At 36.6% G+C, this 19094-nt stretch overlaps 1 protein-coding gene across 3 annotated transcripts in view; it reads left to right on the forward strand.

Moving 5' to 3' along the window:
* The window catches only part of LOC135476497 (SAM and SH3 domain-containing protein 1-like), an 82945-nt gene that overhangs the window by 50173 nt on the left and 13678 nt on the right, over positions 1 to 19094 (forward strand). For 2 of the 3 annotated variants that reach the window (XM_064756536.1, XM_064756552.1), the window contains exons 2-6: positions 7590 to 7727; positions 9096 to 9197; positions 13872 to 13942; positions 16817 to 16866; positions 18039 to 18077. In XM_064756536.1, the coding sequence (XP_064612606.1) occupies positions 7590 to 7727; positions 9096 to 9197; positions 13872 to 13942; positions 16817 to 16866; positions 18039 to 18077 (400 nt within the window). The remainder of the gene's footprint in view (positions 1 to 7589; positions 7728 to 9095; positions 9198 to 13871; positions 13943 to 16816; positions 16867 to 18038; positions 18078 to 19094) is intronic. The other variant, XM_064756543.1, reaches the window with a different exon arrangement.

Raw genomic sequence — 19094 nt, forward strand, 5'->3', positions numbered from 1 at the left:
CAAAGACTATCTTGTCTCAGTGAAGGTATTTTGTTAATATGGCATATGAGTGAAGGTTAAATAATATACTGCAGCTGTATTAGAGTGTTATGCTTTGGAAATTCCAATGTAATATTCTGCGTCATCCATGTAAAAAGATTTGCGAACCCTGGTAAACAGCAGTTTGGACACTAAAGGACTTTATTGCGATAGTATTGTGAACGTTTGATATATGATTTATTTTATTGACTTCAGTGTACTGTGTATAAAAGCTTGTTGCTTTGATACAAACTTGCAACTACGAAACAAAGAGCAGTTTGCGTAGTCATTATAACACATGCTCAGTGTAAAGCCTTAAAGGTAAAAAGCATGTAGCTATTGATCTTAATGTGAAAGGATGATGCCTTTTTAAAGAGACCAAGCAAATGGTTCTTTCTGTTTTTTGTAACATCTGTTTAGTGATGCACAGAATGGCCAAGCTGTGAATCTGTGTGCACCTTTAAAGTGGCTTCCAAATTTCTCAACACGCACATTAAAAAAAAATTGGTTGTCTTCGGGATACAGCTCGCCACAACATGTGTGTTCTCGCAGCTTTTTGGCAACAATGCAAAACAGTTTTGCCTGAAAAACTGCTAAGTAATGATGACAATTGTAATTGAGGATCAAAGTGCTATGTGGGCTGATTATCTGATAGATTTGTCCAAATTATCTACAGGTGTTCTGAGAATTGTTACCTTGTTTTGCCATTGTTACCAGTTACCAAGCATAACTAGACAAGATCTTGTGACAAGTGTTTTTCCTTGAATACTGTATGGGTGGCCGAGACTTCTGGAATCACCTTGCAAGACAGGCTGTTACAATGCAAGAAATTTGATATGTTGCTTATCAGTTGTCGTTTGCTTTTTGGCCGTTTTTCAACTCTTCCATATGGGAGTAGCATTCAGCAATACTTTGTATAATGGTCACAGCTGGGTAATTTTCGTAGTGAAATTTTATAGCCTTGAGAAAAATGGTGCAATAAAGTTATCATGCTATACACAAGTGTATCACTGAGGTGGTATTAAGCCATAATCCTTCGGTTTACACTGTTTTGCTATGTCACCAGTGATATTAATTCCTGTAGGACTGTTAATATTAATTGCCATAATAATTAACAAATTGCTGCGTGTAACTGATTATTTTAAATGGACAGCATGGAGAATTTCTAGATATATGTTGGTAAAGCAGGTTTTTATTCTACATGTACGCAAGCCATACGCTGACTTCATTACACTTCCATGAACAGTGTACTGCAGTAGCCATGCACAGTGTTTTGGAAAGCAGAGACATTTTCATACCTCTAACAAATATGGGCAAGATGGTGGTTTACTGCATGACCTTTAAAGGAAAAAAAAAACAGTTTCAAGCTTTTAAGGCTTTGTGGTTTGTATAAGATACATGTACATTATAAAATGTGCATTGAAATAAAGAAAAGCAAGAAAAACTTGTTAAACTATATTTTTGAGAAATAACCATGTTCTGGTGATACATAATTTTGCAAATGATTCTAAAGTTTCTATCACTTGGCTTTGTTTTGGTATATTCTTTGATGTTTTAGCCTTGAGGTAATTTGGAAAATGAAAACTTTTACCACCTGTCTCAAACATAAAACTTATGGTAAGGCAATTTAAGAAAATGTTCTGCTGAAGTATGTCTGTGAATCATGTAACTCGGGTTTGCCATTTTATTTCCCTATGGTAGGGTAGGTCTTGTCTTTGATGTTTACACCAATGAGAGTGATTACAACTCCAGAACAGTCCTCTTGATGACATAATGATTGGCAGGTCCAGGTAGCACACATAAACCAGCGTAGATATCAGTGTTAGACTGAATGTGACAAGCCTTGGTTCACAGCTCTTAACAGACCTACATGTAAATAAATGAAAAGGGGAACTGCTTTGTATATGTAAGAGGTTGGTACTTAGTTTATGGGGTGTGTCAATCAGCAACAGGCAGCGATGCATTAGTATGAGATAATATAGGAGGCCAGTCATAAACATGATCTCTCAAACTTGGCACCCTTTCTCCTCCTGTTGATTTGTAGTTCACCATGGAGAACTGACCAAGAGCATGAAGGTTGGCGGGGTGATGATGGATTACAAGTCATCAAGAACCTGGCAGATATCATGCCTATTAGACACATCTCCTAGTGACCTTTACAAATCACCCTATTGGCTATATTAGACATGGTTGATATAACACAAATAATCATTGGTTGGAATCTTGAAACATTCCAAGTGTGGGACTCCTGAGGGTCCACTATCATATACATATATATATATACTGGACTGATAAGGTGTTGTAATGCCATTGCACTGTACCAGTAATGCATGCTTTTACATAGATGTAGCCAAAAGCGTAAAGTCAGGGAGTCTCATTTACAGTTTTCCTTATGTTTTCCCCATGCTATTTTGTCAGTTTATAGTGTCTCTCCGAGACACTACTTGAATGATGCTTTACCTAAAGAAGGTGAAATTAAACTAACTACCACATAAAGAACATGAAAAAATGTGGTTTATAAGAGTTAATAGGTTAATTGGTGCTAGAAATGCTTAAATGCATGGGGCACAAATGTCTTTATTTTAACCATTTCTTGGGAGTCCACATTACTTTATGAATAGCTTGATTCAGTAGAATATCATTCTCTGCCTTCAGGGTTTATTAGTATGTAATTTGTAATGGGTTATGGTTTTTATTACGAACATGTTTAAGCTTATCTAGGATGAACCAGGTCTGTCAGACCTATTGGAGGAAAAGTAGGAGATAATTTGTGAAGCAAATGACCAGCATGAATGGGGAGCATTGAAATGAGGCCAGTGATGGTGTACTTGGCAGAAGTTTATGGCATGGGTTAGAGCTGTGGAGTAGAAAGGTGAGCTTAACACGGAATCTACTCAGACTCCCTGGTAATTTGGGGATGACCTACAAAGAGATGAAGATCTTTACCAAGGCTTGATAGACAAGAGAACCATTTTAAAGCTATCAATAACTCTTGTCAGAGCACCTTTGGAAATCCCTCACTTGGTATTCGCGAGTTGTCCCATCTTCAATTGGCCTGATTCCTGCCATCAATGGAAGCAGAATAATAGTCCCACCATCAATTTATGCCCCTCTCCCAAGAGACGGCCATCTTGAATCCAAGAACAATGGTTGTGTATACATGGCTAGAATCATCGGCCTTGGGCTCGGACCGACTTGTTGCTGATACCGATAAGGAGCGAGCAAGAAAGGAACTAGAAGTGATGTGGATATTGATTGATACACGCTGTTGATTACTATCACTAGTTGACAGCCTGATTAATACGACAAATCCAACATCAGAAGCTCCTTTGTTGGCTGCCGCGAGAACTTGTAAGATGGCCTTTTTGTCCAGTTTCAATGGAACATTCCTGAGCATCTTGTGAGAAGTGAGACTGAACAATACCAAAACAAGCACCCACTTTTAGTATCAAGTGTAACCTTTTTCTAGTCACTGTTGATCTAGCTGAATAAAAATACAATACTCACCTGTTACTGTCACAAATGTAAAGCTTTTAATAACGTGTGCATCTAAAGGTAATCATCGTTCATGTAATTTGATATCCTGGAAATAATAATCGTTGATGCAGGTTGGATGACCTTTGAACTGTTACAGGTATTACTTCACATCTGCTGATTCCATTCCATTTTATCCTGTGTGTTCGGTACAAAGGCTTATTCAAAACCTTTTTCCATTTAAAATGTGAAAAAAGAAAAAAACATTTTCGACCTTCCACAGACTGAGATTCTGCCGTATGGTAGATTTAATATTTGGGTGTTTGGGTTGTGAAAATGGAAGATTGTGTTCATATAACAATTTTAAGGAAAGCGTTGGTTGACTTTTGAGTGGATGGTCAGTTCATATCCAGTTTAAAATTCCTTTTACATGTTTAATCAGATGACGTATACCATAAATGACCATAAATTTTGTCTATGACGTACTTGCCCATTTTTCCCGATCCTGAGAGTTATGTTGAGTTTAGAAAGGTGTATTGAGGTTTGCTTGTAACAAGAGATGATATTCAACTGAAAAATTGGAAGTTTCAGCGCTGAACATAAAATTTTTTGACATTTATTTGCCTCTTAAAATGCACTTCTGTGGGCAAAATTTGACGTCATTTAGAGTTCATGTATTTTTCACAGGCGCCTTGTCCAGTGATATAAGATGCATGTATACAAGTCTAAAATATTGATTTATGTTGTTTTTTTTTTGTTTTGTTTTTTTTTTCTTTAAGAAAAGGCTGGGATCAAGATTGAAGTATAGCTCAGGAGTTAATTTAGATTTTATCTTTCAAAGAAGCTTATTTACACATCTTTATAGCTCCATGGTACATGTATGTGTTCACACACTTGGAATGGTATTCACATACCTATGTATGAGTTAAAAGTGCAGCCTACTGCTGCATCAACAAATGTCATTAGCATTTGAAATGTCCTTTGCCTTGGTTTTGACTTTGAAGCATCTGACGGAACAGTTCCAGTGCTTTTCTCGTGAACTGTTTGGCCATGAATTAGACAGCCACTGCTAATCCGCCAGACATTCTCGGCCTTTCATACTTACATGCACATACGGCTGTTTTTATCAGTGCAAAGCTTTGGTCATGGGCCCATAAGGGATTATGTCCAGAGTGACGGCTAGACCTTGGGGGAGAGAGTGTCGGTCTGCTCGGCTTCACAGTTGTTAGCAGACAGCGGACATTGTTTGAGAAATCTGTGGATACACCTGTGCGGATTTGCTGTGGATTAAGGATAATCCTTTGACCTGACTGATCTTCAGGAAAGGAAAAGCAAAAAAAAATTCTGTGTATTATTGGCCTGTCTTAACCCAACACTTCTTGAGTGACCAGACAGTTAGCACACATGAGAATCTGGTATTCAGTTCACATGATATGATAGCATTACACACAGCTATTACATCCATGAGCCATTACTGTCGACTTCAAAGGCAACATTGTCAGGATATGGTTGAAATATTTCTGTGGCGTTTAGCCATAATCATTCATTATCAGGCAGAGAATGTGTACCAGGCATATTTGGATCCTTCTGTGACCTTTTGAAATATACTTTTTCTCCATCATATTAGTTGATAAATTTCTTGACTTGATCAGGAAATTATATTTTCATAATGGCCTTTAATTACCTTAAATGTCATGTGATCAAGATTGTTATACAGTAATGTCCTTGTAGGATAGCTGCATGCCATGCATACATTTCTATTGTGCATACATTGTAATTTGAGATGTACATGTAGCAATTTTAAGTACGTGTATATCTGTTTCATTTGCCAAAATGCTTATTGAGAGATTCTGTATTATTCTTATAGGAATCAAACATTCAAGCAAAATTCCTGACAGTTGTCGATATGATTTGTTTTGATCAGTCACCTCAACATGTACAACACAGAGCTTCACTGAATTAGGAGAAATTAATCAAAAAGATTTTCACCAAGGCAACCTGTTACTAATCAATGACATGTAATCAATGCATGTTCAATGAATACAGCTCTTTTCTTTTTCACCAATCTTGATTGGTACAGTAATGACTTGTTCCTGATGCCAAGCATTGCCAGTGACATGTCCTTCTGTTTGTTCTATCGGACCTACAGATTAGTCGTCTAAATGCACCTTCATTAAGAAAGGAAATTGGGAGATTGGAGCTTGCCCGAGGCACCCCAATGTACCTTGGTCTTTCTTACAAATACAGCTCAATTTCCTTACGGATGGGATTATCATTGTTAGATCTTCATTATTTATTCGCCTTCCAATTAAAACTGGCCCAGGCCTGCCACCGGTCTGCAGAACAATGTTTCGGGCTATCCTCAGAAATTCTGACACTTGATCACATCTTCCACTTTAATAAAGATTCCTCTGCTGTTATCGTGTAAACATGGTCATCATGCTATTGCAGTAATTAAAGATGCAAAATAATGTCAGGTTTCTTATTCAGGCAATGTTTGTCGTGGGCCTGTTAAATATGCGGTATGGTGTTGACTTATCGAGAGTGAATCTTGCAAGCTTTTAAACGACGTAGGACAAACCCTGTTTGCTTTGCTGGAAACACTGGGGCATCTAGTATTCAAGACTTAACGATCTGTTTTTTGCTGTAATAATACAGTAGATGGCATCATGCCGGCGGACTATTTTCATTTCCCTCGACACCTCAAATATTAGACGTAGACTTGTAAACACCATCGGGGTAATCTAATCAATAGCAGGTAAACTGGCTGTTGCCATCATACAAATTGTAGTTGATGGTTTGCCCTTTTAGGGACATTACAACTACATGTTATCTGAGTTTGCAGAACATAAACATCTTCCTTGATTAAAATCTCCCCAAATCATTGAGATTATTCAGTTATATTAATAGGAAATATCTGATGGGTAGTGCAAATATTAATGTAACACATTACATCACCAGCAAGGAGGGTTTTTTTTTTATAATCCATATATGTTGTGAAGGTTTACGTGTATATAAAATTTGAATAATTTGTTCCATTGTGTATAAATTATATAATAAATATGCGCTTCATTCATAGTAAGTATAAAATAAAGTTGAAAAAGATTCAGTAAATTTAAAGCCCTGTTTTTTTAGAAACATTCCGATTCATGTGAATACATGCATTGTAAATATGTGTAACTGGAAGGTATAATGTCTATATGATTACACATAAATTGTTACTTTATATACCTTATAACTGTGAGCATTTCAATATTCATGTAGCGGTTATGCATTTTTAATGTGTTAATGATCAGGCAGGGCCTGTGAGGGCATATGTACAGGCTCATAATAAGTAGGTCTTGTATTAGCTCCATATACCTGTACAACTGTACCCACGATCTGATTTGTCCTGAATTTCATACCACTGTTTTTGGCCACATATCCTTGTATTTAGATGGTCAGCTGTAAAGTCTTGTAGTTTGGACACCAATTAGCCAGTGTTTACACATACCTGTGTTCACATGGAGGCCTCAAGCCTCTTTCTTATCTGGTTGTTTGACTTAGACCAGGTGCTAAATGTGCCACACTTCACAGTGTCCTTGTCAGCAGTACACCTGGTAAGGATAATGTCACGGGGACAAACAACCACAGGTCGAGTGGTGTACACATCACTTTGAACTGTTCAACGCTAAACACACATTATGCTAATTAATGAGCACAGATATGTCTGTTCCCTTGAAGTATTAAAGTGAAATTCTATACAACATTTAAATTGTCCAATGGTCACTTTGTAACACTTACATAGACCCCCTTGAAGGTTAAGATAAATGTGCATCTTAGTGGTAGATACCAATTTATTCAATTCCCAATTAAATATGCATATATTCCTTTAACTGTATATTGTTTGTGTTATTGTGACATTCAATTATTGTATTAAAACACTGTGATATATTTGCATGCATACAAACTGTTTAATCTGGGGGGAGGGAGGGGAGGGGGTTATCACTAGTTTTCAGAATTTAACACTTAAAAAGTGGCATTAGCCAAGGTAAACCCAAAGGCCCCTGGCTGTTTGTATATTTTGTTTTAAAGGAGTGTTTATTTTCTATTTTTAGGAGGGTCAGGCAGGGAAGAGCAGCCTGGAAGTATTGGCCTTGCAGTATGGGAGTGATCTTAGTACACACATACAGGATGTCTATGACAGATTGGAGGAACTCCGATACACCTGGACTTTGGCCCAGGACTCTGACTCGGTACAGTTATATCTCCATTTTGTGTTTGTTTTCATAATAGCACAATCAGTATATGTATGTGTTTAGAATTTATAAAATGTACCACAAATTAAATGTAGTAGTTTAAAATTCTTATATGAAAGATACATGTAGTATGTTTCCCAAAGCTTTAAAAAAAAAAATAAACAAATATTTATATGTATTCTGAAAATTAATAATGATTAATCTGTCGATAATTGGATACCCCCTGATCTTGCATTATTTCTAACAAAAATCATTTGGATCATTGATGAACTTTTGCAACACTTTGGCCTGATAATGCATTATACAGTGTGTTAAAGTATGAATTCATTGAGCTGGCTCTTCTTTCAATCATATCCAAACATACCTAAGCTCAAGAGTACATGCAGCTTTTTGATATGCTTTCCACCACAGCATTTGTGTATGGGAACTTAATAACAGATTGTTCAATAAAAACTTGCATGAAATGTGAAATTAGTATGGTCACAGCTTTCTTCATGTACTTAGGTTGTTTGCATCCTAATTTGCCCCTATTTTCTTTAATAACGAAGATACATTTACATTTAGCAAAGTTGATTTGCTTTCAGTTATCACAGAGAATATTTTACAGTGTGTTGCAAAAGCAGAGATATTTAACTCAATTAAAGTGCAAAGGGAGATGTTGTATTTTGGTTATGTTGTGTACAAATCAGTTTTTTCAAGTAGACCTGATTTATGACATTTATGATGTTTGTCTAGGGCCTCGCAGCTAGACAAATGCATCAGATTTTGTTGGGGAAAAAACAGCCCAGTAGAGGAACCCCCTGGTTGTTGTCGTAATCTCTCATAAATGGATTAAATCAATGAAAGAGAGCCTCTCTTTTCATCAGACTAATGCAAAGCTGGAGGCCTACAATCGTGACCCTGCCTTTCGGTCCATGCCACTAACTCAGTTATTGACAAAATCCAACTTCAGTAGGGGGGAAATGGGGGCCAATAAAATGTGACATGACGGCGGAAGCTTTGCCAGTGTTGTATAATGGAAGGGATATTGCTAGGTACTAACATGGCTACTGCCAGCAATTTACGACATGGCTAGTTCTTTCATTAACTTTGGGTACTGAATTGTTCATTGCAGATGGTGCTGCCCAATGTAAAAGCATTGTAAAATGCCATTTGTGGTTAAATGTTGGTGCAGGGAAACTTGGCAAATGTTCTGTGTCATTTCACTTTTGTCTTCATGTATTATAGCCTGATGGCCACTTATTGGAAGGTTTATGGATTTTTTTGCAGTCTTCTTTGCCACAAAACATAAAAGTGTCGCAATTAGCTCAATTCATGTCACTCGTTGCTAAAGAAGGAATGAACTTTTTATTTTTTAATTTTCAGCCAAAATCTCTGTCAAGCCCAGTCCGAAATATTCACATGAGCCCCATATATGGAAGTCACACAGGAAAAGCCACACCCCCTCCCCTGCCAACATGTCCTCCGGTAAGACCACAGTAAATTTACCTTTTCTTGGAGAAATTCTCCTTAAAGTATTGTCGTTGACACTGTGACAAGGTCTAGTGTTGACAGGAGTTATTCCCCCTTTCTGGTGACAAAAGTGAATGATGACAGCTGTCTGTTTAATCTGATGTAAACAATGTCATTCATGCTTTTCTGGCTGGAATGTTCACAATGAAGGCCTGCTGTACATTTATTCTCAAACTGCCAGGATTTATGCCAATAGCGAAGGATATAAATAGTTATAAGTCTACTGGTTGTTATAGTACTATTTCATCACAAAATCCTGCACTATGCTGAAAAAGTCAGCCTCATTCCTTAGGGAATTTTTAATGATGCATACGCTTGCTTACTTTATTTACCATATTTTGGAAATTTATTTGAAATTTATATTTTATCTGTTATAATCAACTCATTCATGATTTTAAGAATTTTAGTCATAAAATGAATAGTGTGATATTTATGGAAGCATTAATTTAATAAGCATCAAGATGTGACAAGTGATACTGACAGTCACTTCACTAGTATTGACTTTAATAAATGATAGATTGTTAGTTTCTAGCAAAAAGACCACTCCGACAGTTTTTGATCTCTATTTGCTTTAGAGTGTCTACATCAACTACAAATATTTACTGATGGGGAACCTGCATAGTTGTGATAGGTATCAACGAGGAATCATCATTATCTCTAAGAGGTGAATTGAGTGGCTGTGACGGTGCTGTTTGAGAAAGGAAATAGCTGTGATGATGCGTCCAGTTTTACCACTTAGGCTAATGGACGGTCAAGGCGGGAGGGCTGTGAAATGAAGCGGTCAGGAGCAGTGTTAACACAGATGTATAGTACTACTTAACAAGGCAGTGGTTAGAGGAGTGAAGACCAGAAGTTTGAGGCGAGATGTCTGTGTTACAGTTCTTTGGGCATTAAGACATATCCATCAAGGCATAGATTTAGCCAGATTTTGAAAGCAGATTGTCTCAGTCATTTTCAGTGTTTCTGATATTTCCCTATATCTCTCACCTGTTAAATGTCAAGCCACAAAACTTATTAAATGTAAAAATTAGAAGTATATAGAAAACCAGTGTTAGCATAGGTCATTGAAAGTCTGAATTTTATTGGTAATATTTGTGACTATTTGCCAAATACCACACTGCCATTTGCTGCTCTAGTTTAACTCTCTATGCTGTCGTGTTTAATGAAAATGAAAAAAATAATGAAAATGATTTGTGAAGTCAGAAAATCTGAGAGTTTGAAACGTAATGTATATATTTTGAATACTAGGCACTGTCTCATCCTTGAGAAAATTATGCAAGTTGTAATGCAGGGCTATATTAATTATCTGTTTTGATATTTTTTGAGAAAAATGTGAAATACAAATGATGAAATTAAACTGAAGTGTTAAAATAAATTGAGACTTCATAAACGCCTATCCAACTTTCCTGCTGAGAGAATGTTATGTTTTCAGCTGTAAGAAATATGAATCAATGATGACTGGAATAAAGAAATCAGTGGATTAAGAAAATACAACTCAAGAAGTCAAAGATAAATTTCCTGAAAGTTAGGGGATCAAATTATAGATTAATTTCCTTGTTAAAATAGAATTAATTTGAAACAAGATTACGAAAGTTTTTTTTTTTTATCAGAATTGTTACAGTTGACAAATGTGCCTCTCTAATTCAGGTTATTATTGTGTTAAAAAGTTGAGATTTCTGTTTTTACTTTGGCTATAACAGCATGAAAGAGAAAAAAAAATACCATCATTAAAAGTGTTATTGGCTTTCATTGGTAACATTTGTGGTTTGGGATTGCTATGCTTTCAAAAGGCCTGCTGCACAATCTGTCTTTTTCATGCTAAATTTCTTCCCGGCTTAAGATTTGCGTAGCAAAGTGGAGATTAGTGTGTAAATATTTACATGGATTTATGGATGTGCGCAGCGTTTTGTGAGTCATATTGGGAGGATATAGTTGTAAGAATTATGGGATTGTATGAGAAGAGCCCTCGGGTGTAGGGGGATAGCTTTAGTACCATGACTGGCCTGACAAATAACCCCGCCGTGTAATTACATATTAGCTGGACATGCTCTCTCTATTAAGATGAATGCTCATGGAGATGTTGACACCACTGGAGTGTTACTGCTCATCATGGTTCCTCCGACATGAGAGATTCAAACAAATTTCTTCGCCTCAAAACCTGCCATTGGATTTTATTTCTAGCTCACCTAGAAAAAAAACAAAAAAAAAACACCACAACCAGTCTTGTCTTGAAGTAGTTTATCGGGAAAAAATCACCAATTCATCAAATATGAGAAAAGAGGAACGGTGTAAAAAAAAAAAAAAAGACTTAAAAAGTCCAATTTGTGTTTCCAAGCCAAGTGCTGCTTTTTGCATTGCTGACGATTTGTATGTAATTTGGAAAGTGACTTGGCCTGTCTGAAAACTGCAGTATTGATTTCTACTCAATAAAACGGTACTTTTGTAGAACTATGGAATGATTCAACTCGAGGGAAATCACTAGTATTTGTCGCTGCCAGATTGAGGGTTTCCGATGGTGCCTAGTAGTTTTTATTACAAATCCAATCAGAACACAGATTTGCGTACACGGGTCAATCGTTACAGTAGGTACTTATCTGTGGCTACCTTGTGTTCGTTAACCAGTAATGAGGTAATGAAACACAGTAGTTGGAATTAAGTGTGCTTGTTGGCATTTGTTCTGTTATCCTTTTTGACATACCGTGTTATAACATGGCTGTAGGAAATAGCTGAAATTATTTTATTACCTGTATCTTTTTGATGGATCAATGGTCTATGAATTTACAGTTTCATTGGAATGGAAGTTAATGGATTTACCTGATCTTTTTTCATGAAATCTGTCTTTTTTAAAAAAGGTGAAGGAAAGTGATATTATATGATGTGATGGTTCAATATCCTGAATTAAAATCCTGGAAGGAAGTAGTAAGCAATTCTATAAATAATATTATTTACATATGATTCTAACGTAAAGTTTGTGTAGTAATTGAACTGATAAGGATTGACATGTAATCCAATATGCTTTTTATTGATAAATTTTAAAACATTAAAAAAATTTTAATATGTACCATAAGAGATAATCTTCACTGTGACTTAATTAATTTACTATTCGTTTGCAAGTTGGACTTAATTATTTGGAGTAAATCTACAATTACCTGCAGATTCTTGGCAATTGAAGAATAGAAATGATATATTTCGGTGATTGGTCAGCTGATGTAAAATGCTTGTCAAGGAGACAAAATTTCAGGTGTATACAAGTGCCCAAACTGAGGGGGTAATTAATGTGATCATAGCCGAGTACAAAGACACCCGACCATCCAGCGTGGCAACCGGGCTAGTATCCCACCCACATACTGAGCTGGTGTTTGTCCAGAACCTGTGAATGTTTTGAGAAGAAGTTTGACATTTTATCCCACATATGTGATATCCTCACTTTTTTATACTTGGCTTTCCTGCCGGTTACAAAGGTAAAAACTACTTCTGCTGTGTTTGGCTACACCTTGCTTGAACACACCTTATGAGCTGTCAAATTCTCATTAGGTCTTCTTCACGATTTGTAAACCAGCCACCTTTTTCTGTGGACGCTTGCACTCAGACTACACAGAGACCTCCCTGTTTTGTCTGTGAATTACGTAAGCCCTTGCGTACTCTGTTTAGTTTGAGACTAGCTGCCGGTAGAAAAATAAAAAGGGGGAAACTTAGCTTAGCTGGTTTAAGTGCTGCCATGCAAAATAGAAAATGCTGCACAGATGTGGTGAATGGCCCTCACATATGTTTTCAATAACAGAACAGCTTTCAGCAGAAGTTCTCCAAGAATTTTCTTCGAGCATTGCCATATTGATACAGTGACAGACTCGTAATAGATGCAGACAGAGAGATTGATTTTTTTTTTTTTTTTTTTTTTTTTTTTTTTTTTTTTTTTTTTTTGATTGGTGTTTTACGCCGTACTCAAGAATATTTCACTTATACGACGGCGGCCAGCATTATGGTGGGTGGAAACCGGGCAGAGCCCGGGGGAAACCCACGACCATCCGCAGGTTGCTGGCAGACCTTCCCACGTACGGCCGGAGAGGAAGCCAGCATGAGCTGGACTTGAACTCACAGCGACCGCATTGGTGAGAGACTCCTGGGTCATTACGCTGCGCTAGCGCTTTAACCGACTGAGCCACGGAGGCCCCCCAGAGAGATTGACATTTTATAACAAAGAGAATTCATGAATTTCAAGTTCATGCTATAGGCCTGTGCTGCCAAGGTTGATGCCATACTAGATAAATAAAAACATAGTTTGTCAACTTTTATAAATGTCACTGCTTATTAAGGCTAATGTACTCAACCATGGATTTTTTCATAATTTCATTATTCCTGGCATGTATTGAATGTTGTTTTCTTTTAAGCTAATTTCAAAATACTATATTCCCTGAGACAGGTTTTTAAACAGTCTGAACCCGATGATTTCTTTAATGTAAATGTGTTTCAAAATATGTTTACATCATGTTAATTGATTTAAGTCACGTCAAGTATTGAAGATTAAATAAATTGCCAGTGTTTATAGTCAGATTTAATAGGTGTTTATACATACAAGTAGATGTATCTCTCATGTCTTAAGAATGTTGAGTAGTCTTGTTTCTGTTTCAGCCAAGTTCCAGTTACACAGACAATATTTATGGAGGCAGCATCCAGAAGTATCTGTATGATGCACAGATAAGGTAAGATTTCATGTCTTTTGACATGAAGGATTGAAATTTTTTAGTCTTCTCGGAAACATGTACATCTGTGGTACAAATATATGAATTTCTTTTCATAACAATAAAAAGTCAAATAGTTTCTAAATAGACCCTCAATAATTAACATTTCTTGGAGCATTGATCTTCGTCTTTTAGGGGAAATTGTTTGGCTGGAATGTGTGCCAGTTCATTTATGTACGTATCCCCATCATTTGCATCCAGTATGATGCCATATCCCGCAAGGCATGAATGGCTCTCTGACCTGGTGATATACCCATGCTCTGGATAACTGTCAAACATAATGGAATCTGTTTGGTTGTCTGGCCTTTTTTTTTTTACTTCCTGACAATACTCGGGATGATTTGACAATGTAGGCAAAAGATCAACATTCCTTGATTTATGTATTAATTTACAGTTCCTTCAGCTGATTTTTTTTTGTTGTCTCAAGGCTGATGTTCCTGAAGATAGATGCTCATTATCATGATTTTTAGTGAAATGTATTTGCCCCTTTTATATAAAAAAATATTAACAAATCAGTAGGTGTGACATTTTTTTGTGTGGCAAAATGTTTCTTTTTGATAATATCCCATCTATTTTGCAACTTGTTCCAAGAGTTTCTTCAGCATTGACAGCAGTAGAAACATTAAAATTATCACTTCTTATAAGCATTAGCCACCATTACTGGCAAGAGAATAAAATTGGTTTAAAGTAATTCAAAACAAAAACATAACTGTATATTTACTATAAACATGTTGACACGTTTCCAAATGGTTGAACTTTGTTAATTAGGGTGAGTCATTTAATTCATTTAATAGCATGAGATACTTGATCTGTTATCTCTGGAATATTCAGCTACTTTCTGATTATGATCCATGACACGTGCCTTTTAATTACAATTTTGGCAAAAACGCAAGATTCGATTCTTTTAATCATTATTATTCCAGACAGATGGTAATAAATTCAAGTAGGATTTTAGAGTGATGAGAGCATGAGATAAATCTTGGACATTGAAGTCTGTCATGGCTTTCTGCCCGTCCAGACGTTCCAGCTTTACCCTGTTCTGCAGACCATGTTTTGTTCTTAAGCTTGACCAGTCCTTTGTGCTGATTGGGATGGACACGGTCAGTCTTGGGTTTAATACCTCCGTTGTTGATATAGCTGTCAGGGTATTTAGTCTGCGAGATAACCGATAATGAAAGGATTAACAATGGGCCATTGGATAAGTCCATTGTTCCCCCAACTGTTCACAAACTTGATACATTTCCCGAGCTCAAGGGAGCCAATGAAGCAGCAACATCTCAAGTAATAACTCTCCTTTAGCACTGTTGGAGATAAAATGCTTTTTAGCGCGGTTCCAATCTCTGGGGAGGTGAATTTTATCACCCCATTGCCTTTATCACCCCATTGCCTTTATCACCTCATTGGTATTCTCTAAAATTGAATCCTGTGACAGTGTTATCAGTGCTGTTCTCTTTACATCATATGAGCATTCTGATGACTTGTCACGGTAAAAAGCTGCTGGCGTGTTATTCCTTTTGTCAGTAGAAATTAGACATTTCGAACTTTAATCAGAATTTAAATAAATAGGAAAAACAATTTTCAATAACTTTGATGTTTTTAAAATTCGGATTTTACAGAATGGCATGTATGGCAAAATACTGAGATAATTTGCACATTGTCTTTTATGAGTTGATGAAATTGGAAATGGCCGGCTAATGGAAAAGAATGTTAGGGTAATATGACATTAAAATGTTCATTCCAGGCTCTGCGTTATTTCTGTCACCTTGTAGTTTCATCCTGACAGTCGTCGTTATACAGTTGAAATATTATTGACAACAGCAGAAAACCGATATTGATATCATTGATTGATTGATGGAAATTCACTGTGTGCTCGCAAATTTGACCCCTGTATGACCTTGGTCAGGTTTATGGGTGGAGGAATGCGGATTAAATGGCCAACCTTCACCAGGTACCTGACAAACTCTTGACTTCAGACAGAGAGAGCTTAATTTGATATCATAGGGCCAGTGGCCTGATATTTGCAGTGGTCCAGCACTTTCACCATCTGAGCCAAAAAGGCCCGCAATTATTGAATATTTATTTATTTATTTATTTCATTGTTGTTTTACGCCATTGTCAAGAATATTTCATTTATACGATAGTGTCCAGCATTATGGTGGGAGGAAACCGGGCAGAGCCCAGGGAAAACCCATGACCATCTGCAAAATTCTGGCAGACTTTCTCATGTACTGCTGGAGAGGAAGCCAGCATGAGCTGGACTTGAACTCACATCAACCACCTGGGTGAGGGGCTCCTGGGTCATTACAGCACGCTAACCAACAAAGCCACACAGGCCCCTCAATTAACCTGTGATAACCAGACCCTTGATATATCAAAATCCTGTCAACACTTGTCACTTCACCCAGTCCACTTTTTAATCCATGTAAACTACAATTCAATCCAACATCAATATCCTAGAACCTGTCAACTATGAACATCAGTCATGTTTGTTTGTCCCGTTTTTGTACAGACACAGAACTGTCTAAAGCAACATATTGTCTGCATGTGCGCAGCACTTGTTCAGTCAGGTATCTCATGCTCTTTTTTCTAATCCAACAATCAATCCAACAATCCACCAGGTTGCTGCCAGAGTGGAGAGGAAGCCAGCATGAGTTGGACTTGAACTCACAGCGGTGGCATTGATGAGAGCTTCTTGCACTAGCATACTAACCACTAAGCCACAGGGGGTCCCTGGAGTTTGTTTCTTTGCAGACATGTTGCAGGATTAGATTAGGATTAGAATATATTGGTACGGTTTTTGATATAATATGTATTATGCTTATGATCATATTTCAGGTCGGATATTCAGCCATCACCAGGGAATTATGTCTCTATAGATTCCTCAGGTAAGAATTTCCTAACTTTTTCTGAAGTTTTACATGTACAAGTTTGTAAACACATTACATCATCTTTGTAAAGAATGTCAGGACGCAAAGATGTGAAGTGACGTGAAAAACTGCCACGTGTTGCACGGATGAGATTATTAAGTTCTGCATGAAATTATGTTCAATGGTCGTGTGTAAATATCATTTTTTTATTGTTGCAAATTTCTTTTTTGTGTATAAAACATTGAATGTCAAAAGTCCATAAAAAACATAATAATGATATCTGTTGGCTTGAATTAAAATTGGATACCCCAAATATATGTGGTTCACAAACCATTCTTTCTGTAAATCCCTTTTTAGAAGCTGTGTTTAATGTATCAGAGAGTTCAACGATTTTGTTTATGAAAATGAAATTTCACAGTAATGTTATTGCAGTATCTTTAAATTCCGTCGGAGTTTACTTGCGGTGCATGCACTTTTGCATACACATGACAAAAGTGAAAACATGTATGAACAAGGACATGTTTTGCTTAGTTGAAGAAAGAATTCCTTAACATTAAAGTTAACAAAAGTAAAATGTAATTGTTGTGACATACTTTACCCTGGAACTTGTCTGCACAGCTGTAAGATTTATTATACTAACTGGAATATGTAAACAGATTTGATTAACCATTGCTAAGGCTAGTTTAGAAAATTCTAAAAGATGGGCCTGATTTCATTAAATTTTGGGCTGTGGGATAATGCTCTCCAAAAACTCGCAGCGGTCCTCTCTTGAGCCTCCTTGAATCCTGCATAGTCGTAGCTGATTGGCTTTGACACATGAGATAGGAGATCAAATGTTAAAAACTACTGTCTTGGTTACACTTGAGTGCAAACTGATGTTAATGTACACAGCTTGATAATTCACTGTAGCATACACTTGCCTATCTCAAAGAGCAGCCAGTCTGCATTGATTGTGTTTACGAATTCTTTGAGAGAGAAAACGTATAATTTCCTGTATAAATCTTTATGAGGGTGGCTCCCTAGTAGCTGTTGCATGCGAAGCTGTATAGACATTTAAGAAGGGGTGAAGTGTAGATAGAGTGAGTTTTAATCACGGTGTTGTGTGTACATGTATAACTCGTGCCGTCCCACTGATGACAAGGCCTCATCACTCTGTCTATATGTTGCTCTTTCTTTCCTTAATTTCTCAGGCATGTGTTGCATATTTCCAAGAAAGATCAAAGGTCCAGGTAGTTTGCTTTAGTAGTTTTTTTTTTATTGTCATTTTTTTTCTCTCTCTAATATACTTGTTAATGTAGATGCATAGTAGCATGTCTTATTTTGCATGTATGTTGTAGTATGTATAGTTCAACATTTATTCCTTACCTTCCATGTTTACTTAGAGGTAATGAGGTGATGTGCTAGCTGTTTGATGAGCTATGGGATAACTGACACTTCCAGTCCCTGATACCTGGTTTTCTACATGAATGTTTTCATACTTGTAAACCTTATCCTAGCTGTCCCATCATACGCTGCTTGCAACTCATCTATGTAAAGATTCAACACATATTTTACCTAAATATATTGTTTACATAATGGTTTTAATATTTTTGAACATACATGTAGAATTATAATTTGAATATGTACATGAGATTATTGTACATAGTTAAGATAATTTTTGAAAAAAAGTAATGACATAATTTTTTTTTAATGAGTAATGCCTTACTTTTACTTACCTTTTTGCCCTTATATTTTTTATTCTCCATTTTTAACTTCAACTAAGTCAGGTGAAACAAGCTTAGTCCATGTAGCTTCATGTATTGCTCATGTTACGTATATCACAAAAATTGCAAGTGCTCAGTAAAACATTTTAGCATTTTAGGCACCTTATTTCAGCATTAACCGCTACTATATGTACATGTATTACATTAAATTTGTCTTGCTGTCAGCCCGCATGCCCTGTTTAATAAGGTACTTGTCCAGTTGCCCTTCTCATTGCCTTCCGTTTGGCTCATCATCGACTAACTTCATCTTGCCAACTCTCACGAGATACAAGTCACAAACAATTTATTCCGATACTAATGTATCATTTCGGCAAGTCATGTCACACTTTGCTAAAAAGTAACATGATCAATTCCCTATTAACATGCATTATTCATGTGAATAAAGCTTTGTGGGCAGAATTAATAGCAGCTAATAATTCAGTGTACAGCGTTCAAAGAAACTCGAAGATTGAACCTTTGTGAAATGTAAGTGTAAGGCCTTGA

The sequence above is a fragment of the Liolophura sinensis genome, chromosome 1 (assembly GCF_032854445.1).
Source record: "Liolophura sinensis isolate JHLJ2023 chromosome 1, CUHK_Ljap_v2, whole genome shotgun sequence".
NCBI classification, from domain to species: domain Eukaryota; kingdom Metazoa; phylum Mollusca; class Polyplacophora; order Chitonida; family Chitonidae; genus Liolophura; species Liolophura sinensis.